We start from the raw sequence: 19,775 nt of genomic DNA, 5'->3' as shown, positions 1-19,775 counted from the left end.
GCTGCATACAAAAGAAAGGCCTACCTAAAGGTAAAACACTCACTCCTGTGCGGTGCTTGCTCCTGTGCTCTTTAATAGTTATACTAATGATCAGCCCATTGCAGAACACTCCAGGTATTTCATCTGTGCTGATCATTACAATGGCTGACCAAGGGAAGATGTTTGAAGAGGTGGAAGACAAGTTGACTTCATCTAGGATATGCTTGGCCTTTATGATGAGGTCTACCATCTATGGCCAGATCCCAACAAGATTCAAGTGTAAGCATTTTGCTTACGATACAGAGAAGTTTGGCATGAATTGGTTGTCATATTACACAGCAAACAACGTCAACATTGTCCAACACCTATATTCCAATCCCGAGAGTGGAAAGACTTACCTTACGGGGAAAAAAGGACAGGTGTACACTCACACACACACACATATCCATCCGCACATACACAGACACAAGCAGACATTTCTGCTTGACTCCTTACCCTCTCCCTTAAAATCCACATCCTTTCGTCTTTCCCTCTCCTTCCCTCTTTCCTGAAGAAGTAACCATTGGTTGCGAAAGCTAGAATTTTGTGTGTTTGTTTGTGTCTATATATATATATATATATATATATATATATATATATATATATATATATACTTACCAAGCGGGAAAGCGCCGGCAGACAGGCACATGAACAAAACACTCAAACATACACACAGAATTACGAGCTTTCGCAACTGGCAGTTGCTTCGTCAGGAAAGAGGGAAGGAGAGGGAAAATCCTTTCATTTTTCCCTCTCCTTCCCTCTTTCCTGACGAAGCAACTGCCAGTTGCGAAAGCTCGTAATTCTGTGTGTGTGTGTTTGTGTGTTTTGTTCATGTGCCTGTCTGCCGGCGCTTTCCCGCTTGGTAAGTCTTGGAATCTTTGTTTTTAATATATTTTTCCCATGTGGAAGTTTCTTTCTATTTTATTTATATATATTTGTCTGCTTGTGTCTGTGTATGTGCGGATGGATATGTGTGTGTGTGTGTGTGTGCGCGCGAGTGTACACCTGTCCTTTTTTTCCCCTAAGGGAAGTCTTTCCGCTCCCGGGATTGGAATGACTCCTTACCCTCTCCCTTAAAACCCACATCCTTTCTTTTTTCCCTCTCCTTCCCTCTTTCCTGACGAAGCAACTGCCAGTTGCGAAAGCTCGTAATTCTGTGTGTGTGTGTTTTGTTCATGTGCCTGTCTGCCGGTGCTTTCCCTATATATATATATATATATATATATATATATATATATATATATATATATATATATATCTTAAAAACAAAGATTCCAAGACTTACCAAGCGGGAAAGCGCCGGTAGATAGGCACAATGAATAAAACACACAAACACACACACAGAATTTCGAGCTTTCGCAACCGGCGGCTGCTTCGTCAGGAAAGAGGGAAGGAAAAGGAAAGATGAAAGGATGTGGGTTTTAAGGGAGAGGGTAAGGAGTCATTCCAATCCCGGGAGCGGAAAGACTTACCTTAGGGGGGGAAAAAGGATAGGTATATACTCGCGCCCACACACACACACACACACACACACACACACACACACACACACACACACGCACGCATGCACGTACGCATATCCATCCATACATACACAGACACAAGCAGACATATTTAAAGGCAAAGAGTATGGGCAGAGACATAAGTCAAGGCGGAAGTGTGGAGGCAAAGATGATGTTGAATGACAGGTGAGGTATGAGTGGCGGCAACTTGAAATTAGCGGAGATTGAGGCCTGGTGGATAACGAGAAGAGAGGATATATTGAAGGGCAAGTTCCCATCTCCGGAGTTCGGATAGGTTGGTGTTGGTGGGAAGTATCCAGATAACTCGGACGGTGTAACACTGTGCCAAGATGTGCTGGCTGTGCACCAAGGCATGTTTAGCCACAGGGTGATCCTCATTACCAACAAACACTGTCTGCCTGTGTCCATTCATGCGAATGGACAGTTTGTTGCTGGTCATTCCCACATAGAAAGCATCACAGTGTAGGCAGGTCAGTTGGTAGCTGTTTTCAGGTTGTTGGTGTAATGGTCCAGGGATTCAGGACGGAACTGTTCCAGGCAGAGTTCCCTCCTCCATCACACCGGGACCCACCTCCTCTTCCTCAAAATCACCCTCTCGAAACCTTCCAGGAATTACTCACTTCCAGCCTTGCCTCTCAATCTTTCTTGAAAAACCTCAATCATACTCCCAACATCACCACAACCGAAGCCCAGGCTATCCGTGATCTGAAAGCTGACCGATCCATCATCATTCTTCCAGCTGACAAGGGTTCCACGACCGTGGTACTTGATCGTCGGGAGTATGTGGCTGAGGGACTGCGTCAGCTTTCAGACAACTCTACATACAAAGTTTGCCAAGGTAATCCCATTCCTGATGTCCAGGCGGAGCTTCAAGGAATCCTCAGAACCTTAGGCTCCCTACAAAACCTTTCACCTGACTCCATCAAACTCCTGACCACTTCCTGGAATGCCTGGAATCCGTACCCAGTCTGTTACCCCCCGGAAACCATCCTTGTAACCATTGATGCACTTCCCTATACAAAAATATCCCGCACGTCCAGGGCCTCATTGCAATGGAGCACTTCCTTTCACGCCGATCACCTGCCACCCTACCCAAAACCTCTTTCCTCGTCACCTTAGCCAGCTTCATCCTGACCCACAATTTCTTCACTTTTGAAGGCCAGACACACCAACAATTAAAGGGAACAGCCATGGGTACCAGGATGGCCCCCTCGTATGCCAACCTATTTATGGGTCGCTTAGAGGAAGCCTTCTTGGTTACCCAAGCCTGCCAACCCAAAGTTTGGTACAGATTTATTGATGACATCTTAATGATCTGGACTCACAGTGAAGAACAACTCCAGAATTTCGTCTCCAACCTCAACTCCTTTGGTTCCATCAGATTCACCTGGTCCCACTCAAAATCCCATGCCACTTTCCTTGACGTTGACCTCCATCTGTCCAATGGCCAGCTTTACACATCCATCCACATCAAACCCACCAACAAGCAACAGTACATCCATTATGACAGCTGCCACCCATTCCATATCAAACGGTCCCTTCCCTACAGCCTAGGCCTTCGTGGCAAACGAATCTGCTCCAGTCCTGAATCCCTGGACCATAACACCAACAACCTGAAAACAGCTTTTGCATCCCACAACTACCCTCCCGACCTGGTACAGAAGCAGATAACCAGAGCCACTTCCTCATCCCCTCAAACCCAGAACTTCTCACAGAAGTAACCCAAAAGCGCCCCACTTTTGACAGGATACTTCCCGGGACTGGATCAGACTCTGAATGTGGCTCTCCAGCAGGGATACGACTTCCTAAAATCCTGCCCCAAAATGAGACCCATCCTTCATGAAATCCTCCCCACTCCACCAAGAGTGTCTTTCTGCCATCCACCTAACCTTCGTAACATCTTGGTTCATCCCTATGAAATCCCCAAAGCACCTTCTCTACCCTCTGGCTCCTACCCTTGCAACTGCTCCCGGTGTAAAACCTGTCCTATGCACCCTCCCACCACCACCTACTCCAGTCCTGTAACCCGGAAGGTCTACACGATCAAAGGCAGAGCCACATGTGAACGCACCCACGTGATTTACCAACTGACCTGCCTACACCGTGATGCTTTCTATGTGGGAATGACCAGCAACAAACTGTCCATTCACATGAATGGACACAGGCAGACAGTGTTTGTTGGTAATGAGGATCACCCTGTGGCTAAACATGCCTTCTTGCACAGCCAACACATCTTGGCACAGTGTTACACCGTCCGAGTTATCTTGATACTTCCCACCAACACCAACCTATCCGAACTCCGGAGATGGGAACTTGCCCTTCAATATATCCTCTCTTCTCGTTATCCACCAGGCCTCAATCTCTGCTAATTTCAAGTTGCCGCCACTCATACCTCACCTGTCATTCAACATCATCTGTGCCTCCACACTTCCGCCTTGACTTATGTCTCTGCCCATACTCTTTGCCTTTAAATATGTCTGCTTGTGTCTGTGTATGTATGGATGGATATGCGTGTGTGTGTGTGTGTGTGTGTGTGTGTGTGTGTGTGTGTGTGTGTGTGTGTGTGTGTGTGTGGGCGCGAGTATATACCTATCCTTTTTCCCCCCCTAAGGTAAGTCTTTCCGCTCCCGGGATTGGAATGACTCCTTACCCTCTCCCTTAAAACCCACATCCTTTCATCTTTCCTTTTCCTTCCCTCTTTCCTGACGAAGCAGCCGCCGGTTGCGAAAGCTCGAAATTCTGTGTGTGTGTTTGTGTGTTTTATTCATTGTGCCTATCTACCGGCGCTTTCCCGCTTGGTAAGTCTTGGAATCTTTGTTTTTAATATATATGGGAAAGCACTGGTAGATAGGCGCTTTCCCGCCTGGTAAGTCTTCGAATCTTTTTTGTGTAACTCGTAGCCATGCACTGTCCTTCAAGAAACATGTGGTGTTACGTATTGTTCAAGAAGAGTTATGTGTACAACTATGTCTTCCTTGCCAATGAATGATGCTCACGAACTATAAAACAATGTAGTTGTTATGATGCAAGTTTGGTAACCATTATGTCCTCACTGCTAGTGATAAATGGGTGGAAGGTTGCCAAAGAGATCTGTTGCCCGAAGAACCTGGACAGGTAGCTTGTGGGTGAAGAAATGCTACACTGTTGATAACTTGTGGCAGCCATGGCTAGTTATAGCAGAGGCCTGACAAGGGTGTGTGTCTAAGTACATTGAGTGATTGCTGGTAGACCTAACTATTAACAGCTGCATCTGCTTCTATACTCTGCAAATCCTCATGAAGTGCATAGGAGAGGTTAAGTCCCATTATACTATTAATTAGGGTTTCTTTCTGTTCCATTCACATATGGAGCGTGGTAAGAGTGATTGTTTGAATGCCTCTGTGGGTACAGTAATTATATTAATCTTATTCTCACTATCTCTATGTGAGCAATACATGGGGGGCTGTAGTATAGTCCTAGAGTAATCATTTAAAGCAAGTTCTTGGAGTCTATTAACAGACTTTCTAGGAATCACTTCTACTACCCTTCTTGTGAATTGATGTATTCTGTGCCTTTTTCCAAGTACTGGTCTTAGTTTTTATCTGAGGGATCTACGATAGACAGTAGTTAGAAGAGGATCTAACTCAGGTGCAGATTCAGTATAGAAGCTAATAGGGACTGCATTGGGGCCTGGAACTTCATTCAGTTTCAACTATTTCAGCTGTGTCACAACACGATTTATTGCATTAATCTTTTCAGTGGCACGAGGATTAAACGGGGGCAATTCTCCGGGTTTTCCTTTGTAAAGAGACATTTGAAAACTGAGTTAAGCATTTCAGCTTTTGCTTTGCTACCCTCAGTTTCAATACCTGCCTCATTTTCTAGGGACTGGACACTAACTTTGGTGGTATTAATAGCCAGAATTTATTTGGGTTCTATGAAGGATCACGTGACAACGTTCTGCTATGGTACTCATTGAAGGCATCACACATTGCTCTCTTGAAATCCAATAACCTTTCATTCAGAATCTCTCTATCTGTAGCGCTACACTTTGTTTTACACTTATCAAGAACACATTTGTAAAATGTGTTACAATACATTGAATTAAATGTAAAATAAATAAATGTTACTGATGCAGAAAAATACAGATAAGTATCTGGATTAATGACTGCTCCTCCTGATTATAGGGTATGGAACAGAAATATTTTCTTTTGTGTTATTGATAGTAGTTGGTAGTAGTTATATGTATTGTATTGTATTGTATTGTATTCTATGGAACTGGGTACCTAGAAATGATGAAGAGGCGTTATCCCCGCCGTAGCCCTCAGTGGTTCACAACCCCACAACAGGCTACAGCACTCCACTCACCCCACCGCTGCCCCACACTGAACCCAGGGTTATTGTGCAGTTCGGCCCCCAGTGCACCCCCCTGAGAACGTATCACACCAGATGAGCGTAACCCCAATTTTTGCGTGGTAGAGTAATTATGGTGTACGCGTATGTGGAGAAAGTGTTTGTGCAGCAAGTGTAACTGAGGTGGAGTAAGGGTAACCAACCCGTATTCACCAAGGCAGATGGAAAACCACCTTAAAAACCACCCACAGCCTGGCCGGCACACTGGGCCTCGACACTAATCCAACGGACGGATTCATGCCAGGGACCGGCACGCCTTCCTGCCCGGAAAGCAGTGGGTTAGACCAATTATATGTACGTTAGCATACAGAAAGATTTTTCATTTGACCTGTGTGAAGAAAAGGATCCTTGTTTTCTGCTGTGCTAATAGAGTTTCTTTATGAACTTATGTCTGCAATATTTACAATAAAATGTGTTGCCTACAATTTACATTCAAGGATTATTATTAGTTATATATCTTATGTGAACTTAGGTGTAATCATTCACAGTTGTCTGAAGATGTTACTTAATGTTATAAGATACATTTTACAATTGCAAGAGCATTGCTGTGCATAATTCATATCAACATTGTACTTAATGTTGTTATTAATTGATTTTTACAGAACAATCTTGTATTTTTCTCTCATATACACTGCTGGAAACATCTTACTGTGTCTTGCTGCCATTCCTCCAATTTCTCTTCCTCCAGTGTAAGTAAACAAAATATTTATCTTCATAGTAATAAACAAGTAATGTTAACTCCCACATTCCATTCTTGGTCATGGTTTTATTTGCACTTTAGTATATGATTTTAAGTAACTTACCATAACTCATCATTATTGTAATATTAACTTACATTTTATTTTTGGTAGACTGTAGTATCACCCTGAATAATGAACTAAGAAGGTTAACTGACTAAGCTGGATAGGGTTGGATGAGGCAACAATGTGAGGAATTAGGGGAATCTGAAGAGAAGGGAAAACTGGAAGGAATGTACAGAACAGTGAAATCGTTAACAAAAAGAGAAGTAAGAAAAATAAGCAAACAACGAATATTAAATAGACATGGAAAAAAGAGAGTATGTATAGAAGATGTGAACAGAGTATTAATGGATTATATGGAAGAGTTATACAGGGTATGGGCAGTTAACAGACAGCTTTTGAAGGAAGGAAGGGGATCAAAATGGAGAAGACTGAGGTCTAAAGATATTGAAGTGGGAATGGAAGGAAGCAGTTCAGTATTGGGCTATGACAAAATTCCAGCTGAGGTATAGGAAGTCTTTAGGTCCAAATACATTAACCAGATTGACTAAAGCAGTAAGAAAAATTATGGCATAAGAATTTGGCCCCAGAACTCTACTTACAGACATTCGAGAACCTTTATCTAAAATGAGCAATATAAAAAAACTCAAAAACTATAGAACAGTTAGTATTATCAGTCATCTTACAAGGCAAGAATCATTCAAAGGATAATTGAAAAGAAAACTGAGGGAATATTGGAGAAGACTAGTTTGGGTTCAGGAAGGGCAAGGAATAAGAGTTGCTATGTAGAATGTCTGAGGATGATTGGAGAAAAAAGATAGAAAACATTTGATAGGGTCAATTGCAGTATAATGCTGAGAATTTTGAAAGATGTCAGTAATGACTGAAAATGTAGGATAATAAAGAAGATGTGCACACAAGCAGAAAGTCCAGATCAGTCACTGAGGAGATGGAAGGGATGAACATTATAAGGTATATAAGGCAATGATGCTCATTGTCACCAAAGCTTTTCAACATACAGGCAGAACAGCCAGGGGTAAGGCCATAGAGGACATAAGAAGCACTGTAATTGGAGGAGAAAGAATAAAGCCTATAGAATATGTGGATGATCAAGCAGTGTTGGCAAAATCAGAAGAGAAGCTACAGCAGATATTGGCCAATATTGCAAGAAGGAGCAAGGAATATGGAGTTATGGGAACAGGATACGAATAGCGATGTATGGAATAAACTGTCCCCTCTAATATCTGCACATACATATGTTTCGACAATTATCATACACGTGCACACAGTGCAAGGTATAAGAACAGACCGAATTAACATGGCGGCTAGGTCGAGCGACCTGAGTCCCAAAGATTAATGTTGTCTATGGTTGATATGACTGTTGATGCCACAAAGTGAAGATGGATATAGGAAAGACTAAAATGGTGGGAATAAGCAAGAAGGTGAAGCAGTATTAACAGTTAGAAGAATTCCAGTAGAGCTAAGAAAATGATTTGCCAGTGTACTGCTATATGGCAGTGAATCATAGACAGTTAAAAAGAAAGAAGGAAGGTATTTAGACATTTTTGAAATATGGCTATTGCTTAAGGTGAAGTAGACTGACAGACTTGCGAATGATGAAGTAATGAAGAAAACAGAGGGAGAAAGAAGATTATTGGAACTGATCAGAAACAGGAGAAAATCTTGGCTGTAACATATACTGTATAGGAAATGTCCCCAACAAAGAATTTTAGAGGGAAAAGTGGAAGGAATGAGAGGAAGAGGTAGGAAGAGAGTTAGAATAGTGGACAACATTAGAAATGGATGAGAATACAAACAGATGAAGTAATATGTTATATGTTCAGAATAGGACACCATGAAGAGCCCCAGTTGAAATTTATCATGACACTACACTAGAGAGAGAAAGAGAGAGAGAGAGAATCACTATGACAGAACGCCTAATCGGAGTTAAACAAAACTTTTGTAGGATATTGTCACATAACAAACAGATAAAAAGTAATGACAACCATCATATACGAATAGGTATTCTAGATTCTTGAATCTACTTCACCACAATGTTCATTTCTCTGGTGAACAAGTTGACACAGTTTGAGTTAGTGAACCCTGAAGCTGATATTGATATTCTTTTCAGAGCTAAGCACTTGTTAGATAAACAACTGGTTGTCTTAACTGTGACTCCTAGATATAGTCTTGAAACAGAAGTACTTCTGATGAAACAGCTGTTATGTGTCATGTTGTGTGTGATTTACAACTGTAAAAAGTTTCAGATCTTAATTAGAGACAATAATTTTGAATTGTATGTAGCTTATTTGTTAAGTTTTAATATTTCAGTTATCATACAATTCAGATCTCCACACTGGCTATAGAAAACAGTCGTTGCAAATTTTGAGGGCTGCTTAATAAACTTAAATGTCATAGAAATCTACAATTAATAATATGGAAATATGACAGGTACATTAAAGTTTGTTGATCACATAGTTTTGACAGTGAAAAATCTATTTCAAGTTGCACAAATAATCAGGTGATATGTTGCAATCATCAGAGACATCACAGAGTGAATAATCAGACATCGGATTTTCTTTTGGATACTCAATTTTATTCATATTGTCTTTTGTGGAACTCTTACCTTACTCATCTCCAACTCTTTCTTAGAAAGTGACCACATCAGGTGCAACAATGTCTCTTTCATTAGGCATATAGATTCAGTAGCAGGGAGAATCAAAGTCTTATCTGATAAAGCTTGCTTTCTGTATGTATTTTTCAGTCTTTCTTCATTTGTGATCTTCAATATGAAGATAGCAGGCACAACTGAAACTTCTCAAATTAGTAAGATCTACTTTAGGTCCACACGAAAATTCAGTATGATATTTTCTTTTTATTGAACTAATTCCAGTTTCATTTAGTGTAAAGAATATGTAATTTATTGCTTCAGCACACAGCTTCTCATTCATGTTTTGATAACTGTATTGACTAGACAACTGTGCACACTTCTCTTCCAGAGTTTCCATTTTGTTGAGATCCACACATGTTCATCTTGAATTGGCTTACTCAGAATTCATCTAGGAGTCTTTTAGTGTGACCATTCTTGATTTTGGTCCTGTTGTCTGGCTTTAAACACCACATTTCCATCAACAAATAATTCTCACATGAATGTTTCTAATTTGTAAACAATTTCTTCTTTTGTAAACAGTTCTAAAACGGGATGAATCACCTTTAAACAATATAGGATATTGTGTTTGTCGTAATAAAATAAGATTTATTTCAAACATGTTAATGAATTATGGTACATTCAGAATATTCTCAGCTATACTCATATTTGTAGGATGATATTTGCAATATTGTTTGTCACGGATGAAGCCAACACTTAGGTAGACATTCCAGTCAGTGTTATTATCAGTGTCATTTCTTTTTCCTGTTTCTTTCACATATGTGACATTTTGCTCTCCTAACTTTCCAAGCAGCATTTTAATCGAGGTTGCTGTCATATATTTTTCAAATTGAGACATCTGCATTTGTGTCATAAACACAGCCTTCATTTAAGATTTGAATTACAAAAAATAAATTAAAGATTATGTTTAGTACATATAAAACATGTTTCAGAATTTTGTCGTACCACTGTTCTCCAAGGAAAGCTTATAAATCAAAATCTCTTACTCCCACACCTTCTAATTCAGTAGCAGTGCTAATCAACATTAATTAAGTTTTTTTTATATGCCAAATAGGGTGGCATAGTGGTTAGCACAATGGACTATCATTCAGGAAAAATGGTTCAGATCCATGTCTGGCCATCCAGTTTCAAGTTTTCCATGATTTCCCTAAATTGCTCCAGGCAAATGCCATGGTGGTTCCTTTAAAAGGACACAGGCAATTTTCTTCCCCATCCTTGATACATTTCAAGTTTGTGCTCTGTCTCGAATAATCTTGAAGTCAGTAGGACATTAAACCCTAGTCTTCCTTCCTTCTTCCTATGGTTTAATGTCCTATCACCTTTGAGATTATTAGAGACAGAGCACAAACTCAGTATTACTATTGCAGTTTTAAAAATGCACATTAATGTGTCCATAATATATGTGCATATGTATGTCACATTTTTTTGTCATAATACTACTATTACTGTTACATTTTTTTAAAATGCACGTTAATGTGTCTATAATATATGTGCATGGTACTAATAGCACTTGCAATGTTTTAAACAATGGCTACACAACTGCCTAGCTCTGCTCCTTGAAACAACCCTTAAGGCTCTCTTTAGGATTGTACTACCTACTCCAGATGTTATTAAGTCTCTATGTTGAGCCAGCAGTAATGGGAAACAAGCAGAAAATGCAGTGGAAATAAAAGCTGTGGGAGAAGAAAAACGAATCTGTAGTTTGTTGACGGCATTGTAATTCTGTCAGGGACTGCAAAGGATTTGGAAGAACAGCTGAATAGAATGGATAGTGTCTTGAAAGGAGGATATAAGATGAACATCAACAAAAGTAAAATAAGGGTAAAGGAATCGTGTCATAAAAGGATGTTAACACAGACATGTAAAAAGGGAAATAAAACCTTAAAAATGACTTCATCCATGAAAAATTAAGTAAAAAAACAATATCTATATGCCACAAAAAAAATTACATTTCTGTAGACAGAATATTTTAGATTTTAGTACTTTTGAACACTGTATGTTTCATAAAGAAAGAAAGATGACGTATCAACAAATTCCAGGCATTACAATGAAGCTGTTACAAAACGAAATGAAGCTTCCAATCAACTGGCGTGAGTAACTAAACTACTACATGTGTACACAGTACCATCAAGAATGACATCCATGCTGTGAGTTCTGTCCAGGAAATGTTGCCTTCCAAGGGAACGAAAAAGGCACTCTCCTAGTTTCCAAGCCATAAGATGCACACATCTTCATAAACCTCAAATGGTTATTTCTGGTTGGCAGTTACTTCAATATTCCTTGCTAGGGTATGGCTTTAACTGTCTAGGCATTGATCAGTATGACATGGAAGTAATTGGTTAATGGCTCATGATTAGTGATATAATGATGGGTTGAGTGTAATATGTTGAAATGATGACTTGTAAAAGAGAGTCTACCTCTTAGAAGCCACAGGGGCTACATGCGCTTCCACAGTTCATTCCTGTCATAAATCCGGAGGTTCCAGATGTACACATTTTGAGAAGTACGTTAGGGAAGATAAAACTTGATTGACAACATCTTGTATCATTGGAGGAAGATTGGAGTGCCCACTTCATGCTCAACTCAGCAAATCTAATGCTCACCACAAGGCTACGTTATTTAGCACTTCAAGTTTCTGTCTTGTCTGAAGCAGCATAGACCCTCTTGGGACTCATGGCATCCAAATTGGGGCAATGTCACTTAAAAATATGATTTCCAGTTACTATGCAATGTATTGGAGAACACTGTCGTTAGGCATGTTCCACTAAGTTTTTACTGCAATGAAAGTAAATTTGACCAACTTTATGGAGCTGAATGTAATGACCTGTATTTTTTTCCAAATTATTAATTGAAATCCAACTGCATTGACAGTGTGAGCAGTGAATATGATACAAAGTAAATATGAATCACAATTTGTAAATCACATGCATGGGGAAAAGGGTATGCTCCTACTGCATGGAAACTGCAAGTGCTCCTAGAGTGGTGTAAAGCAAAAAGAGCTATTCAATGTTGTTATCCTGTAAGACTTATCCAAGAAGAAATAAAGCTGACCAGAGAATTTATTCTTTTAATGAAAAGTTCTGTGTCAGTAGATTAGCAATAATCATATATAGTTTAAAGATGTAGTCTGTAGTGGTTGCGCCTACCCATTAATGTATAACTTATTTGTTCTACACCCTTCAAGGATCTGTCTCAGTAAGGGATCCACTCAACATGGTATGTAATTGAACGACCTATTCCGACAGATACCCAAATAATTCACTTTTAAAGTGTGCTATTTAGCACTGTTTCAGTTTTTGTGTAAGTTATCGTAATCACTGATATGTAACAGCCTACATTGTATGGTATGTAACACAGTTTCTCATTTGCATAATCAAATGAAAGTAGTGAATTTTCTAAAATAATATTACATGCTAGTATTTTTGCATCTGTTATAAAAGATGACATTTTGATTATCAACCTTTCTTTCAGATTATGTTCATTGATTGGACTGTTACTTGTAGCTGTTGGATCAGGTGGAATAAAGCCTTGTGTTGCAGCGTTTGGAGGAGACCAGTTCCACTTGCCAGAGGAAGAAGAACTGCTTGACAAATTTTTTTCCTATTTCTACTTCAGCATTAATTTTGGTGGATTCATTGGAATGATATTTACACCCATTTTACGCAAATCGTTTATGTGCTTTGGAGATGATCAGTGTTATGCAGTTGGATTTGGGTTCCCAGCTCTACTTGTCATATTGTCATTGTGTAAGAAACATACCAAGTCTAATTACTGAAACTATTTTTAAAATAATTAATAAAAAGGCAGTTGATTTCAGACAAATTAACATTAAGTAAGATCTCATCAGGGACATTATATTCACTGTATCTACTATTTTATAGGAGACAATGGAGACTATAACAGAATGCCTAACAAACTGACTTCATTGAGGACAGTACTCCAGTATTGATTTATACCAAGAAGTTTAGAATGCAAAGAATGATAATGAGCCTTCAGTATGCAAATAGTTTTCTATATTTTCCTGCATATGGGTTGCCAACATTACTATTGTATTAAAGAGAACTGTTAAATTTGAATGGAGGGGTATTATGTTGCCAGAAAATTTATGCAGAGGAGTTGTTTAAAGCTAGATGTTTCCTGAAGAATTTCAAAAATATACATTTGAGAATCAGAGTTTGTTGACATTTGGTAGTTCATTAGACAAAACAAAAGACCTCACCTGGCATTTAGAGATCAAAAACACTGTTAGAAGGCAACACAGACTTAAATTATTTTTCATAAGTCTCCCGCACTGACATACCAAGGTCTACAGATCTTTGCCTGAAGGAATATCTTCATTGGTGTGCAATAAGCCAGGAAGTACGACAAAACGTATGTTGGGGACTTTACAGTATACTATAATAACAAATACCATGATTAAATGCAGGCCAGATCACCAAAATAGAAGTAAAACAGTAATGAAAAATTCTGAGTGAAATGTAATTAGTAGTATAAGGATAAACAACTATTCAATGTCTAGAAATAATAGGAATGAGAGGCATATAACATATATTGATGACTGAAGCTCACGTAACTTGCAGAGCCACTCCACTCTGTCTCTACTGATATGTGTCTGTCAGACTACACCACCAGACATGAGGCACATGGAAGTCCTTCAAGAGTAGGGAACAAATCAAGACATGAATTAATAGAGAGAATAGCCTGTATTGCTTATAAAAGCTATATACATCCCTCTACATCTACATACACACTCTGCAAATCACTGTTACAGTGCATGGCAGAGGGAACTTAGATTAGGACCACAAGTTGCTTCCCATTCCACTTGTGTATGGGTCTTGGGAAGAATGACTACTTAAATGCTCCTGTGCTCACTGTGATTAGACTAATCTTGTCTTTGTAGTGCCTTCAGGAATGACACGTAGGGTCTGAAGCATATTCTTAGATTCTTCCTTAATATTGGTTCTTGAACTTATGCAAGAAATCGTTCATGTGATAAATGACATCCATTCTTAAGTGTTTGTCAATTCATATTTTTCAGAATTTTGATGATGCCCTCCTATGATGAAGAAGAACGTATAATTATTCATGCTGTCTTTTTCTTAATGTGTTCAATATGAAGAGTAAATCCTCTTTGCTACAGCATCTGCACACTGGAGCTATATTCTAGAATGGGTTGCAGAAATGTTTTGTAATTGGTCTCCTCTGTACACTGACTGCATTTTCACAGGAACCTACTAGTGAACCAAAGTCTGCACAACTGCTTTGCCTACAAATGAGGAGCCTACTTGATCGTTCAACTTCATATACTGACAAACTGTTACACCCAGATATTTGTATGAGTTGGTTGTTTTCCAGTTCTTATTTTTTGATTCTGTAATCATCGGGTACAACTTTTTTGTACTTTGTGATTTGTACAAATTTCTGAACATACAAAACAAGTTCTCTGTCTTTACACAACTTTGGAATCTCATCAAGATCTAGCTGAAAGTTTGTGCAGTTTTTCTTCCTATAGTACTTCATTGCAGGGAATCAAAGTAATGCAAAAACAGGTACTTTCAAGAAAATGCTTTATTGAAGGTGTTGATACTGGACTACTATCAATAAAATTATTTTTCTTATGTGTATTTGCTGTTAATTCTACTGAGTAAATGTCTTTCATCACCAATGTTTAAAGTACAGATTAATCAAATGTACACAAATATGGAGGAAATAAGTTCACTATTTCCATCTGTAAATTTACAACAATGATTGGGAGATGGAACGAAGATTGCAGTGTTAACTGTAGCATCATCTGTAGTCAACAATACAAAAATGCATAAGTTAATGAAACTGTGTTGTCTTATTTGTGTAACATTAAATAACACTAAACCAAAAGCTTTATTTTTAATTCACAGTTGAAGAATAGTTTCAACCACTCTTCAGATTTTACATTTTTAATCAGTTTTGTAAAATCTGAAGGGCGGTTGAAATTATTCTTCAACTGCAGGTGCAACCACAACAGAGACGTATCTGCTGAGAGGCCAGGCAAACGTCTGGTTTCTGAAGAGCATCAGCCTTTAAAGTAGTTGCAGGGGCAACAGTCTGGATGATTGACTGACCTGGACTTATAACATTAACCAAAATGGCCTTGCTGTGCTGATACTGCAAACGGCTGAAAGCAAGGGGAAACTGCAGCCATAATTTATCCAGAGAAATGCAGCTTTACTGGTTAAATGATGAGAGATGAAATAGTGAAGGTAGCAGAGGATCAAGCAGGTAAAAAGACGAGGGTAGAAATCCTTTGGTGACAGAAGAGGTATTGAATTTAATTTATGAAAGGAGAAAATATAAGAATGCAGTAAATTAAGCAGGCAAAATGGAATACAAATGACAGAAAAATAAGATCAACAGGCTAGGAGTAAGACAGGTACTGGCTACAGGAAAATTAAGGAGACCTTTGCAGAAGAGAGAACCATTAGTATGAATATCAAGAGCTCAGATGGAAAACCAGTTCTAAGCAAAGAAGGGAAAGCAGAAAGGTGGAAGGAGTATGTAGATAGTCTATACAAGGGAAATGTACTTGAGGGCAATATTATGGAAATGGGAGATATGATACTGTGTGAAGAATTTGACCGAGCGCTGAAAGATCTAAGTCGAAACAAGGCCCCAGGAGTAGACAACATTCCATTACAACTACTGATAGCCTTGGTAGAGCCAGCCATGATAAAACTCTACCATCTGTTGAGCAAGACGTATGAGATAGGTGAAATACTCTCAGACTTCAAAAAGAATATAATAATTCTGATCCCAAAGAAAGCAGGTGTTGAAAGGTGTGAAAATTCCTGAGCTATCATTTTAATCTATCATTTTAATAAGTCACGGCTGCAAAATAATAACACAAATTCTTCACAGACAAATGGAAAAACTGGCAGAAGCCAACCTAGGGGAAGATCAGTTTGGATTCTGTAGAATGTTCGAACATGTGAGGCAATACGGATCCTACAACTTATCTTGGAAGATAAATTATCGAAGTCAAACCTAAATTTCTACCATATGTAGACTTAGTGAAAGCTTTTGACAGTGTTGACTGGAATACTCACTTTCAAATTCTGAAGGCGGCAGAGGTCAGATACCCAGGATCGAAAGGCTATTTATAATTTCTACAGAAACCAAATGGCAAGTATAAGAGTTGAGGGGCACAAAAGGGAAGCAGTGGTTGAGAAGAGAGTGAGACAGGGTTGTAGCCTATCTCAGATGTTATTCAATCTGTACATTGAGCTAGCAGTAAAGGAAATAAAAGAAAAAACTGGAATAGGAATTAAAATCCATGGAAAAGAAATAAAAAGTTTGAGGTTACTGATGACATTGTAATTCTGTCAGAGACAGCAAAAAACCTGGAAGAGCAGATGACTGAAATGGACAGTGGCTTGAAAGGAAGATATAAGATGAACATCAGCAAAAGCAAAATGAGGATAGTGGAACTAACCCAAATTAAATCAGGTGATGCTGAGGGAATTGGATTAGGAAATGAGACACTTAAAGTAGTAGATGAGTTTTGTTATTTGGGGAGCAAAATAACTGATGATGGTTGAAGCAGAGAGGATATAAAATGTAGACTGGCAATGGCAAGGAAAGCATTTGTGAAGAAGAGAAATTTGTTAACATTGTGTATAGATTTTAAGTGTCAGGAAGTCTTTCCTGAAAGTATCTGCAGAAGTTTAGCGATGTGTGGAAGTGAAACATGGAAGATAAATAGTTTAGACAAGAATAGAAGTTTTCAAAATGTGGTGCTACAGAAGAATGCTGAAGATTAGATGGGTACGTAACATAACTAATGAGGAGGTACTGAATGGAATTGGGGAGAAGAGGAATTTCTGGCACAACTTGACTAGAAGAAGGGATCGGTTGGTAGGATGCATTCTGAGTCATCAAAGTATCATCAATTTTGTGTTGGAGGGAAGCGCGCAGGGTAAAAATCGTAGAGGGAGACCAAGAGATGAATACACTAAGCAGATTAAGAGGGATGTAGGTTGCAGGAGGTACTTGGAGATGCGATGAAGGAGCTTGGACAGGACAGAGTAGCATGGAGAGCTGCATCAAACCTGTCTCTGAACGGAAGATCACAACAACAACAGTCTGTTTTGTAACCTTGCACATGGGGTTTCTATGAATCTCTCAATCTGCAGTGTTATCCCCAGAACTGACAGTGGTCCCTTAGTTTGGAGTTGACTTTGAAGGTTCTGTGACAAACTAGGCTGCAGCAAAGGGTCAAGAATCATAAGGTTTGTCTAAATGGATCAGGTGTACTACACATCAGAGTCTCCTGTCCAGGTAGATGAGTGTGCACAAGGAACACTCAAGGTTTTTGTTAATATTAGGTGACTCTCCACCCAGCCAAGATAATGGCAGCAGTAGAAGACCCCGAAGCACTAGTGAAAGATCCAAAGGAATGCCCACCACAGTTAACTGCTGAAGCATTCAAAACAAAGTCCCATAGTTTGAAGGGTCGTCGAAAAGCAGTGAAGCTCACGTTATACTAGATGCAGAAAGCTGGTTGAAGCCTGAAGTGATAACAGTGAGACTTCAGGGGAAAATTTAAGCATATATTATAAGGACACCAGGTGTGAGATGGGGGTGGGATACCTGTTGGAGTGGACAAGAGACTCAAATCTAGCAGGGTAGAATTTGAAGCTGAATGCAAGATGGTTTGGGCAAGACTCAGTGTCAGGGATGGGCATAAAATCATAACTGAATCCTCCTATCGACCACCAGACTTACCTCCTCATGTAACTGAAATCTTTAGAGAAAACTCACTTCGCTAATGCATAAAACTGTCAACTGGACTGATTACAGTTTTGTTAGTGTTGTGTATGACAAGACATTTTTTGAAACATTATTAAATTAAATGCCTCCTCTGGAAACTACAGGAGAAGGTCAGAAAGGAACGCATAATAACTTTATTAAAAAAAGTTTAGTGTATTAGAAGTTGGTTTGGTTCAAGTATAGCCATTTTCAAACTGCTGATTTCAATTCCACAATTGACCCAAAGTGTGGGCTGGTAGGAATTTTTTTTTTGTGGGACCAGACAGATGAAAGTCCAATGGTGCAAGATCTGGAATGTGTGGTGGACACAGGAGCACTTCCCACCTGGAAGCAGCAACATGGGGGTGAGCATTGTCTTGAAGAAGTCTGACACTGTTAGCATTAATGCTGTGGCAATTCTCATGAAGGGCATGACACAACTTAGCCAAGTTTTAACGTAGGCTGCAGCATTCACTGTCATCCTGTTCTCGGGAAAGTCCACCTATAACACCCCATGCATGTCCCAGAACACGGTCAAAATCACTTTCCTATCAGATTGAGTCACTGTATCTATTTTTTTTTTTTGTGTTGAGGAACCAACATGTCTCCACTCCATAGAGGTTTTCTTGGATTCAGGCATGTAGTGATATGCCCACGATTCTTCACCAGTGATGATTCTTTTCAGAAAGTCATGACCTTCTGTGGCATAATGAATTAAGTGATCCAAGCTTGTCATCTTTCACTGACCTATCAGATGAGATGAGTAGGAAAGAAGTGTGGGAAGTCTCCCCTGACCAGGAAACTGGTCGACTTTGCTGGACTCTTCCCATTTCCTAAACCTTACCAGCCCTTTTCTTCACCCCGCTTCCTCTTCCTTCAACATTTCTGGCAAAAGGAGCCACTGGCTCCATAAGCTTGCAAATATAAGGTGATCTTAAAGTCCAGGAACACTTTCAGTTATTTACTGCACAAGAACCAAACATTGTAAAGATATCAAACATATGTCATTTTGAAGAGAAACCCTGAAAACTTTTTCATGTATACCGCCACAGCATGGTTTCATAATTTGCCGATAGTCAGGGCTAGTTGCAAATATGGTGAGTTCACGTGCTAAGGGAGCTTTCTGTGTGTTGGAGTCCGACAAAAACAAGTGTGCTACAGCTGTTCAACAGTTGTTTAGAACCAAGTACAGTAAGAAACCACCCCCAGGAAGGTCATTTACCACTGGAACAACAAATTCGTTATGACGGGTTGCTTGTTCCCAGCAGAGAGAAGCAGACGTCCCAGTCCGATTGAAGTGAATGGGGAATGTGTAAGAGAGACATTCATAAGCAGTCCAAAGAAATCAGTGCATCATGCATTCCGTGAACTCAAAATGGCTCCAATGACAGCGTGGAAAGTCCTGGGACAGAAGCTGTCTATGAAACTATTCAAATTGTAGCTAGTGCAGAAGCTCAATAATGGTGACAAAGACGAGCATTTTGAGTTTTTTCACAGCTGCAACAATTGAATGAGGGTGGAAATAGCATTTTTGGTCACTTAATTTTTACCGACAAAGCCACTTTTCACACTAATGGGAAAGTGAACAGATATAATTATCAGATCCGGGGTACAAAGCATCCACATGAATGCATTGAATTTGAGCATGAT

At 39.4% G+C, this 19,775-nt stretch overlaps 1 protein-coding gene across 1 annotated transcript in view; it reads left to right on the top strand.

Annotated features, from left to right (window-relative positions):
- Positions 1 to 19,775, top strand: part of LOC126267660 (peptide transporter family 1-like) — a 150,351-nt gene that overhangs the window by 53,632 nt on the left and 76,944 nt on the right. Inside the window, exons 5-6 of the mRNA XM_049972960.1 lie at positions 6,539 to 6,625; positions 12,816 to 13,090. Coding sequence (XP_049828917.1) covers positions 6,539 to 6,625; positions 12,816 to 13,090 — 362 coding nt within the window. The remainder of the gene's footprint in view (positions 1 to 6,538; positions 6,626 to 12,815; positions 13,091 to 19,775) is intronic.

Source organism: Schistocerca gregaria, chromosome 4 (assembly GCF_023897955.1).
Source record: "Schistocerca gregaria isolate iqSchGreg1 chromosome 4, iqSchGreg1.2, whole genome shotgun sequence".
NCBI lineage: Eukaryota > Metazoa > Arthropoda > Insecta > Orthoptera > Acrididae > Schistocerca > Schistocerca gregaria.
This window is presented reverse-complemented; position numbering and strand designations above follow the sequence as displayed.